At 38.5% G+C, this 11,135-nt stretch overlaps 1 protein-coding gene across 1 annotated transcript; it reads right to left on the minus strand.

The window, feature by feature from the left end:
- Positions 1–572: 572 nt before the first annotated feature.
- NHLRC3 (NHL repeat containing 3) lies at positions 573–10,560 on the minus strand. The gene is made up of 7 exons (XM_012643828.1): positions 10,249–10,560; positions 9,670–9,822; positions 9,218–9,365; positions 6,943–7,143; positions 5,048–5,139; positions 1,727–1,839; positions 573–1,171 (listed from the first exon to the last, which is right to left on the minus strand). Exons 1-7 carry the CDS (start codon positions 10,330–10,332, stop codon positions 919–921), a joined length of 1,044 nt encoding a protein of 347 aa, XP_012499282.1. The 5' UTR covers positions 10,333–10,560; the 3' UTR covers positions 573–918.
- Positions 10,561–11,135: the final 575 nt, after the last annotated feature.

Raw genomic sequence — 11,135 nt, forward strand, 5'->3', positions numbered from 1 at the left:
TAATTCCACCTTTAAAAAACACTCTAGTTATTTGTAAAAACCTCTTTCAGTAAGTAAAGTGCTTAGACGCCAGCCATTTTATCCCTACATTTAAAGGCTGACATTAAGTATCTTACAGCTAAAGGACAAAAGCTGAACTTTTAAAAGTTGAACTTTTAAAAAGAAGCCTAAAAGCCTACCAAAGCTTACAGCAAATTTATCATTTTTTATACCTTCTCTACTCAGACCATGTTGTTTTCTCCTCCTCATGCCCTGGCGGCTCATCCTCAGCTCTCCGGTTCCAGCTCAAATTGACTTCCCCTCCAAGTCTCCACGAACCCCTCGGTCACACTGGTGCTCCTTCCGAAAGCACCACTATGCTCCCACGCTGCTGTCGCTGTGTCGCCACTGTTTGCTCACCTGTCTCCCAGCTGGACTGTAAGCTACTCAAAAGGCAGACAACTCTGCTTCCTCAGTTTTGAATCTTCAGGGCCTAACACTCTGTGGGTACTCAAATTAATCCACAGCTCATCTTACTCATAATCTCTCGAGCAGTTCACTTTATGTAAGTTGAACAAACTGGAGGTTGCATGTCACATGAAATTCAATATATAATCCTACAAACCCGTTTGTATTCCCATTTTTTTACCCACAGGGAATTAGTCTACCAGGGGAAACAAGGAGATTAAAAATTTTGTCCCTCTTTTCAACCCCATTTTTAAAAGTTACATTTCTTCATTAAAATATCCATCTGCACTTATATGTAAAACTAAGTCCCAAGAATGGCAACAAAATACATGATTCTTAATGATATAAAAACAAATCTTTCTGATATTACATCAGGTAAAGACAAATCAATTCTTGTGCTTCAACATCATTTTTAAGTACTTAATGAATCTGACAATCTGAATTGCCTAAAATACTTCCAGGAAAAAAACATTATGAACCAAATGAAGAAACATAGCTATTTAAAGGGGCATATTTTTGTACTTGTTTTGCTCCTATTTCTGCTACATAGATTGCTCCAGTCTTTCTATCAACTTCTAAGAGATGCGGCAAAACTTCGTCTGCTAGTTGGATAGTGCTGATCACAGAACAGTCACCGATGCTTCCCACTGGCGGTGCTGCTAAAATTGAGAGCCTGCTCAGATTCAGCTGGGCCACAATCAAGTACTGCCCATCAGGAGTAAACCTAAGGAGAAAGACATTTAACACAATAAATTTATGTGAAATAAACATAAATGTTTATTTTTTTCAACATTTTTATCTCCTACAGTGCTAAACAACAGTAGGCATCTACTTGCTGCATGATTGTTTTAAGGAGAATTTAAACTTGCTCTGTTTATCAGGGATAAGCCATGCGTGATTGTAGACATAACGAAAGATTATCTTAAATTTTTAAAAAGTATCAAGATCAGAGTCCATGAAACTAATGGAGAATTGGTATTAGGTTGGATCTGAATTTTGCCCTGTGTTTAAAAATTTACTAAATGTACCACAAGGTAAAGGCTGTAGGAGAAGTCCAGCACGTATTAACTGGGATTCTACAGGGCACTGGAGTTTACTGTTTTCACTTTGTTTGGCATTTGGAAAGCTCAGATATCAAATTTCTCTGTACACTTTTTCCTTCCATTTTCCCTGATTTAAAATTAACAATAATATTGTAAACCTTCAGCTAGCCATTCAGAGGAAGTAAGCAAAATAAACGGACTAAAACAAGCATTTTAAAATAAAAAGAAACAGCAACCTGACCGCAGAAGGTCCCTCCTCCGTGAAACAATTATTCCATGCTCCTAACCACTCTCCAGTGTCTTTATCAAATACTTGGATTCTTTTATTTCCTCGGTCAGCAACCCACACCTGAAAAACCGAAAAAATGTCAATTGGAAAAGATCCAGAACATGAAAAGAAAGAAAAAAGGAGAGAATAAATGCTTATTTTCATTAGTTTCATATACATTATTTTAATACTTAGAAGAAGAGAAAAAGAATTCTTAATATTTATAGGGTCCCAAAGAAGAAGGTATTATAAACTCCATTTCCAGATGAGGAAAAACTAAAGTTCAGAAAGGATAAATGCCTTGTCTGAAATAAGCTTACAAGTGGGACAGGAACAATCTGTCTTAACCCAAAGCCTATAATGCTGTTTACAGTACTAAACACGTGAATAACTAAAAAACTGGAGTACTCCACCATAAGGCAGAAGATTAGCAGATAATGAAAAGTGACAACATTCATTCATTCCTCTAATGAGCATTCACTTTCACTGAGTACTGCCAGCTTGTCAGTTCCAGGGAAGACAAAGAAAAGCAGCCTTACTTCTCAGGAGCTCAGGATAGCAGTAAGAGGGGTATTCATTCATACTGCAATATCATTAAACCTACACCTGCTATTACCAAGGTACCTTGAAAGTGCTGGACCACTTAGAGAGGAAGCTTGGGATATTTTAGTAACATATAAAGAATGACAGTAGGTTTAATTTAGGTTTGTAACAGGCTGTAATGAGTCATTAAGCAACTGTTGCTATAAAACAGGAAGTCAGATGCATTCTTAAAGACATAGCATAAATCATATGCTCACAATTTATGGCATACACAAAGGGTTTTGATGACGTGTGGCCAAGGTTGTAGAGAGGAACAAAGGAATGGACTGGGGGAAAGGCCAACCCTGCTGACCTCCACCTGCCCCTTTCAGGTCCTTTGGATTTTGTGGGTTTGTGGAGTCAACGACTGTTTTTTTTAGGGTAAACCTCACTGTATCTTTGTCAATGTGTATAAATTTTAATGGCCATTGAATTCATCCCCAATCAGACACAAAGACTCATTATACTATCCTTAGAAAGGTTGTGGATGTCTAAGTAAGGTAAATTCTCAAGGTCTTTTCTAGATTTATAATTCTTTATGAAGGATAGGTTTCCTTAAAGATTTTGGGATAGTGTCTCAGACAAATGACCAAGGTGGAAATACAGTTTACACCCTAGGATTGAATGATACTTCAGACAGTCAGCATTATCTCTCCTACTCAACATTCAGTGAATTTTGATTATGGGAAATCCTGTTTAAGAAATGCCAAGTAAAAATAAAATCCTAAGCGCCCCCCATCGACTAAACAGACCTCCTCTCAGCCAAGGGGATCCCAGAAAAATCCTAAAAAACTATGTTCCTGGCCATGACAGAAAGGAAGGTTGGACATGCCTCTTTATATCTCCTTCTTGTGGAGTTTAGACACAACAATTGGCCAGCATTGATGTTAAAATAGAGTTCACAAGACTGACAAAACAGACTTTGTGGCAGTAAGACACCTATTTATAAACAAGACCTGAAGCACGGCCAGGCAAGGGTTAAGTCACACCTTATAATCTATAAAATCTAGTTAAACAGTTACAGTTTTTTTTTAATAGCATGGTATCACATGAAAGATAACAGACACTCTTAACTTAAGCAACCCTTCCCACTAACTCCAAATTTTTAGATAAAGCTTAATACTCTCCACCAATTGCCAATTAAGGAATCTCTAAATCCACCTATGATTTGTAAGCCCCCACTTCAAGATATCCCACCTTTTTGGGCTGAACCATGACTTGATTTATGATTGTACCTGCAATTCCTGTCTCCCTGAAATGTATAAAGCTAAACTGTAACCCAACCACCTTGGGCACACTTCCTCAGGAATTCTTGAGATTGTGTCTCCTTGGGGCTGTACTCACTCATATTGGCTCAGAATAAATCTCTTTAAATTATTTCACAGAGTTTGGGCTTTTCTGTTTATAGAAACAAGTCTTTAACTCTGGAACTAATTAACTTTTCATATAGGGTTATGGTGATGATTAAATGTGTTCATCATATAAAATGCTCAGAACAGCACTGCTGTTGTTATAAAAACTTAAGTATGTAGAAATCGACACTCCTTCTTTATCACTTCGTAATGTCACAGTACTCCCATTAAATGATTTCCAAGGCCTCTTAGAAGGGTGTTCCTCACTATGAAGAATTCACCTGGGTGTAGGTCTTGCATGGTCTGAAACTTGACCTTTTTCTTAGCACAAAATAGGATCAATTAATCAAGCTCAGTAGGGTGATGTGTAAAACCATAACTCCAACGTTCTAGTTCCTAATTTACATACAAAGTTCCCATGGTCAGGTAACTTCTAATGGTAGGAAGATTTAATGATCAAAACACTCTCACTTTGTCAACATAGGAAGCCAAATTATAATTAGAAGTTTGCTTGCCGAGCACAGAATCAGAAGTGGAAATGGATTAAATGTCTAATGGCATAAAGGCAAGTAGCCTGATGCATCCATTGCGTGTCAAGACATTTAATCATTTAATAAATACATACAAGATGACTACTATGTACTAGGCACTAAGACATAAAGTAAAAGACATTCAGTATGGGCCCTCGTACAGCCTACAGTCTATTAAGGGAGACAAATAAATGAATATAATAGAGCATGATAGTCACTATAATGGGCAAGTACAAGCTATAATAGGAAAACAGGAGAAACTGAAAATTTTTTGGTGGGGGTTTAGTTGTAGGAAGGTAACCCCAAAGAAGTGATATCTATGCTTACGTGAGTAAAAGCAATAGAGGTGGTGGTAGTGGATGGGGAGGGGAAAGAGAAATTGATTAAAATTTGTTGGTCAAAGCTTTCTGTTCCCTTAACAGAGTAGAGTTAGTGAGAGCAAGAGTTTGCCTACTAGGTGGCTTTCTTTTTCAACCTTACAAGATTAATCTCTCCTGCGCCCCCCACCCCCACTTTTGATCAACCCATTTTTTTTTCTCAAGAATTGAAAATATATTCAAATGCTTTTTGTAGAGTTTTCCGAGCAGGAGTACAACTTTCACTTGAGAAATCTCCTCACTATGAAACTCAAACATTGACAAGAGAGTATGTGAGCATGTGTGCACACCCAGCCCCAGAGCAATTGCCCAGACATACCCACTAACACACACACACGTGTCCAGACACACATGCACACTAAGATCTATATAAACATGCCCGGGCACACACAGACTCACACACACACACATTCAGACAGTCTCAGAAATGATGACACTGTATTTTTACCCGACCAGCTGAATCAACTGTAACACTGTGAGGTATGTTGAACTTAGCAGGCCCTGTCCCATTTTCTCCATGCAGCCAAAGGATCATGAAATCTAAAAATGGTAAAAATATATCGTCAGAGCAACATATAGAATGTCTTAGGCGTTTGCATATTTTACGATACAAGTTGCAAAAGACTATTCAATTATACCCCCAATTCACTTGACTATGCTTTCCCTGGCTTCTTGTCTATACACCCATTTGCCTATTTCTTATGCTTTACAAAAGAAAAAATATCCCACTCCACTTCAAGCAATTAATCTACTTCTTTAATTATTATCTTCACTTGAATTTTTCATGATTGCTTCAAAATCATTACTTAAGGTTAATGTCATCTTCTCCCTCAAACCAGTTCCCTTTCACAACTTATATTATTTGATATTACTGTTCCACTCGGTTTAGACACTCACATTATGTTTTTATAGTCTATCTCCTTTATTACCCACTGTTGTGCATTCAACTATGGTCCTCCAAAGAAATGTTCAAGTCCTAACTACTGGTGCCTGTGAAAGTGATATTATTTGGAAATACTGTCTTTGCAGATGTAATTAAGTTAGGGAACTCAAGATGAGTTCATCCTCGATGTAGGGTGGGTCCTAAATTCTTAAGAGAAAGGAGTAGAGATTTGAGATTTGAGACAGAAACACATGCAGAAAAAAGGAGGCCAAGATGGAGGCAGAGACTGTCTTTTTGCTGCCACAAACCAAGGAATATCTGAGCCACCAGAAGCTAGAAGTGGCAAGGCAGAATTCTCCCCTAGAGCCTTTAGAGAGAGCAGGGCCTATCAGATTTCAGATTCTGGATTCCAAAATGGTGAAAATAAATTTCTATTGGCTAAAGCCACCTAGTTTGTGCCAATTTGTCATGGCAGCCACAGGAACCTAATACACTCATATTTAATCTGTCTCCTAAATTTGGTTGTTTCTTTCACAGAATTTGTTAGATTCGTGCTTACTCCTCACTCTACCTACCTGCTTTAACTGTTACTAACCCAATTCAGTTACTAAGTGATAAATTAATTACCTAGCCTCCAAATGACAGAGCTCACTCAAAATAGATACTGATATAGTATTGTGTCTTATAAAAACTCTGCTTCTGTAACATCCCTTTCCTACTTAAAAAACCCCAAAGACACTTTATAGGCAAAAATATGCCTTTAAAAATCCTCAAAGGAGCTTTCGAGGACATCCCAAATCTTATTTTCCACTGCTCAAAAGTGCGTCTTCACCTCCTTTCCTAATAACCATCTGGGAACCATGCATGATAAAGCCTCCATGAAGTTCCCCTCATCCCCCTCTCCTCCCACCAAAACCAGTTTAGTTCAAGAACTACTGCCATCATGAAACCCTGTTCTACTTCTCCAGTCAATTTAGTTTCTCCTCCTAATTCCTATCTTACTTTAAGAATCAGTACCATAGACATGTCATTGTTTCACACGTAATACACCTGCACCTCCTGATACCACAGAGGACACAGAGAAGGCACTCGATCAGATTCTTGCTGATTAGTCAGCCTGTAGGATACCTGACTCTGGGATTCTGGGTTCCTTACTTCTCCATTCTTAACTGGATAGGATACCCACCTATCTCTTGAGCTCACTATAAATTCGCATTCTGCCTCTAGCTCCTTTTGGAGGAATCTCCTTGCCTTCGGTGAAGAATAAGCAGGTCCGTTATCAGAATCATTTATTGTTGGCAATCCCTCCCATCTTTTTTCTAGTTTTCTCCTAGTAATACACTTTAGCTCTTTACACACGGTTTCGTACATAACACCGTTATAACATTATACCAAGTATCAAATACGTTAAATCCAATTTATAATATTCTTATAATACCATAGAAAATTAGGCCATGTACCTTGGGACAATTTGATCAATCTGTTATTCAATCCTCCATCTCCATCCACAATGTAAATATCTCCTGTGTCCTCTACATATAATTCTGCAGGATTGTCAAACTGTAGGGGATTCAAACCAGTGCCTTTTTTGCCTGGTGTACCCAAGATTTGAACAAGATCACCAAAGGAATTGTATTTTTTAACAGTATGACCATAGGATCCTGTAAAGATAGATATGCATATCTCACAAATAATACCACTGTACAAATGTTCACATTTTTCAAGTAAGCCAAGAGCAAAGATTTGATAAGAATTAAACAGCAATAAAAGGGGTTTATGGACTTAGGTAATTAAATGTTATAACTGACAAGTAAAAAAGCTTCTTCATAAGTTACAGCCAAATTTGTTCATGAATTAAAATCTGTTACTCCAAAATAAGTAGAGTCTAAATTCGAATACATAACCCCCCCCAATTTGACTCATTATACAGAAACCTCATGATATCAAATTATTGGTGTACTATTTTCTTTTTTTAATCTAATGACCTTTAGAATAAGCATTGTTTGTAAAATCAAGAAGAAATTATAAAAGAAATAACATATTTAAAACTGTTATTTCAGTCATCCACATATAGATCTTAAATTTCAGTAGGTCAAAAAAAAAAAATTCTCTATGGTACTGATTTTTTTAAAACTACATTTTCTCCTAGTGAAAACAAATTCAAAACTCAGCCCCTCAACTTTTCTTTCCTAAGAAGGAAATAATCTTTCCAGGTCACTAGTATCTTATTTTCTCACATTAAAATTTCTTTGAGTTAAAATTATCTTACAAGCAAAAGCCTAAAGTAAAATATTAATAAATAAGGGAAAATCATAAAGCAGTTAACAGAAATCAACACGAACACACACAAGACCGAACTGACAGCTGTTCAAAGGATAAACTGGATACATTAAGCTTAGCAGAAATAAAGTGAATCAGTTTGCATTACAATTCTATCTTCAAAAACATATTTATTAAATACTTGATTTGTATATTTGAGCTAAAGTGTATAGTAACAAGAAAACAGATAAACCTCAAAGTTTCTAAAGAACTAGCAAAAGGGATAGAATACAAGTAAATAATGTTTTTTAAAAAATGGCTGATTTGTAGCCATAGTTTTGATTAGAGAAAATTTATTCTTTTGGAAAATGAGAACATAAAAACTGTCTTCTGATCTGTGGGTAGGAAAACAAGTTATAATGGAAAAAAAGAAGAGATGATTTGTACTCTTTTTATTTCTAGAAATCACTGAAATCATACAGGATCACATGAATAGAATGACACAACTTTAACAATGAATCCTGGGGGGAAAAAAGTGAAAATAGTTGAATCTCATTACAATGAACTCAGAGATAATCTAGATTTTTTGGTTTAACCAGAATCTTACCATCTAAAATACAGCTTTAAAAAATAGGTCATCAGCTGAGGCCCAGAAATCTTTTGGTTTCTAAGAAGAGATGTGGTAATAGATACTACTTATAAAAACTGAGACCTCATTATTTCCCCAAAATAGTATCTGAATTAGCCAGACCCATGGAAAGAGGATGTCCTTCGATTGAAAAACTGGGCCAAGGAATACTAGAAATATTGTCCTTATAATCCCATTCCTTCCTGACTTTCTCCGGTAACGATCACCTCTCTCTGGTACTGCCTTGTCATAAGCCACAGCACAGGTGAATAACTTTCTCCAAAAACTTTCTCCATAGCTGTAAATTCAGTTGTGCTCACTTCATTTTTCAGCATTTTCTGCTAAGAATATTTGATGGAGGAAAGATTTCAGACATGCTTCAGTGAGTAGAATTTCAAAAACATTAACAACAGCTTCTGCAAATCTTTGCACTTTAGGCAACGAAGCAATTACGTTTGGTTTTTTTTTTAGCACAATCTCTTTTGAAAGAGAACTGATAAAGGAAAATGACAGTCAAGGACTGCATTATTTCCCTTTTAGAGACTGTCATTTTACTTGGCTTCACTGAAGAGGTTTAGAGTTACTTAATCTGAGAAGAGCAACTCACACTTTAAAGAGGAAAAGTCCCTTGACAACAAGTTCAAGTAAAGATCATGATTACAGCCTCCTTGTTAAATTTCCTGATTCTGCAGAAGCACAATAGAAAGATTTTTAAAAACGGTTATTTCATTAAGCATTAAAGAAATTACTATTACTTTCGGCAACTCTGATTTTAAACCTCACTAGCAGGAACAGGGGCAAAGATATGATTTTCAGCAAGATAATTTAATAGATATTACTACACATACCACTTCCTACATCCGTGATCCAGACGGATTGTTCATGTAGTGTACTGGCTGCAAATATACCATGAGGTGTGTCAACTGTATAATTCCAGGATCGAAGGAAATATCCATCCTCTGTGAACACTAATACCTTTGGGATGTTATCCCCTCTCTGAAGGTATACAAAAATAACTTCTTAGATAGGATCGGTTTTAAAGAAATGTATTCTTTATTTTGGCAAAGAGAAACAAAAATTAAAGTTAATTGAGAAATTCAATAACATCTGAGAAACCAACTTCAAAACCCGACAATATTACTATCTTTCACATTCAAAACCAAAATACTTACTTGAAAACAACTCAAAAATAAATGGTACAATTGGCATAATATAAATGCATATGGTAAGTTATTATAGTAAGGCTATTGCCTCCTTCATAGTGTTCACATACATTTTTTTAAATCTCTATTTTACTTACTTGTGCTATGTAAACCAATCCGTTGAGGGAGTCAACTGCAACACAAAATGTTGTTCCAGTAAAATACTCTGAATACTTAGGCCAACCCACATCCAGCCTGTAAAGAATCTTCTCAGTTCTCCAGGAAATTTGAAAAGCAAAGTTCCTTAAAACCTTGAATAAAATCGGGAGATTAAGATTCAGTTTACCCTCTAGGTAAGAAAGAAAAAGGCGGTGGGGGACGTACTTTTTCTTAAGGCAGGCCTTGACAATCATTAGTTTGCTGGACTGAAATAATTCCAAAGAAATGGGCTTATAAGTCTAAAGACCAAGAAGACCACAATACAAATCTGCAAATTATTTGCGGGTGTAGTAGGAGTTAGGAAATACGAAAAAATAAGGCAAGTGGCGATGTACTATGTACAAACTTTTTAACATTTAAGAATCAAGGAAACACGTCGGCAGTTCCGTCCCAGGTGCAGACTTTGAGACAAGCTAATCAGGGTGCAGGACCCGCCACCTCCATTCCCCGACCGCGGCGTCGCCTCCCAACAGTGCCATCCACACACCCAACAGTCATGGCCTCACCACTCAACTCACTGGAGAGCCACAAAAACGCGAATGCAAAACCAGGAATGCAAGGAATAAGCCGGCACCGGCTGCGCAGACCCAGAATCTCGCCATCGCCAGACGGGAAGCCAAGCGAGGGAGGAGGAGGGTCCGCCAGTGAGGGAAGGCGGCCGGACACCCTCAGGTCCGAGCGGTTCGCGGCTGCACAGAGCGTCTGCCCGGAACCCCAGGCTGAACCTCTATTGCCTATCTCCCCTCCCTGGAGGAGCGGGCTTTGAGGACGGAAGCAAGCGGAGACCAGGGCTAAAGATACCAGAGAAGACCAATTCCGGATGCCCTGGGCCTTCCTGAGTCCCTACACCCAAGTCAGGTGCTTAGAGCCGACCCAGTGACCACCCTTTCCCCGCCCCTCGGGGCGGTCCACGACGCGAACTTCTCCCGGCCCCCAAAATAGGGGCGCCCATAGATATGCCTTAACCGATTGCCGGTTTTTGTTGTTTTGTTTTTTTTTTTTAAATTTAGATTGAACAATCAAAGCACGCCACACCCAAACACGAAGCATAATAAGGGTGGCAACTCAAGAAAATGACTTCCAGGCTCTGGGAAGGATTTTAGCCCTATCCTTTTCCGAGACATCTAGGCATCCGCAATGGATGCCCATGTTCCCACAGCAGGACCCCTCCAGTAGCTTTCAGGAAAGAGCGGCCAAGCTGGCGGCGCAGAGTTGAGTTATTCGGGCGCGACGGGCTTTATTGTAGGTCCTTTTGAGCTGGTGGGGGCTATAGGGAAAACCGGGCCGGGCGCCTGGCGCTGTTGGGGCTGTGGCTTTCGGGAGTCCCCCTACGCGAGGCCGTGACCCTCTTTGCCGCGCTCCCCGTTCTCTCCGGCCGCCGGCCCGTTCCCGGAAGCCGCGGTGG

This window comes from Propithecus coquereli, unplaced genomic scaffold, assembly GCF_000956105.1.
Source record: "Propithecus coquereli isolate 6110/MARCELLA unplaced genomic scaffold, Pcoq_1.0 Scaffold201, whole genome shotgun sequence".
In the NCBI taxonomy this organism is placed as follows: domain Eukaryota; kingdom Metazoa; phylum Chordata; class Mammalia; order Primates; family Indriidae; genus Propithecus; species Propithecus coquereli.

Bases quoted from the DNA above. Each gene is read 5' to 3' on its own strand.
- NHLRC3 (XM_012643828.1), bottom strand. From the start codon at position 10,332: ATGGCGAGATTCTGGGTCTGCGCAGCCGGTGCCGGCTTATTCCTTGCA. The intron at 9,823-10,248 runs GTGAGTTGAGTG...ATTTTATTCAAG, and splicing joins CGCGTTTTTGTGGCTCTCCA to GTTTTAAGGAACTTTGCTTT. The intron at 9,366-9,669 runs GTAAGTAAAATA...GTATACCTTCAG, and splicing joins GATTGGTTTACATAGCACAA to AGAGGGGATAACATCCCAAA.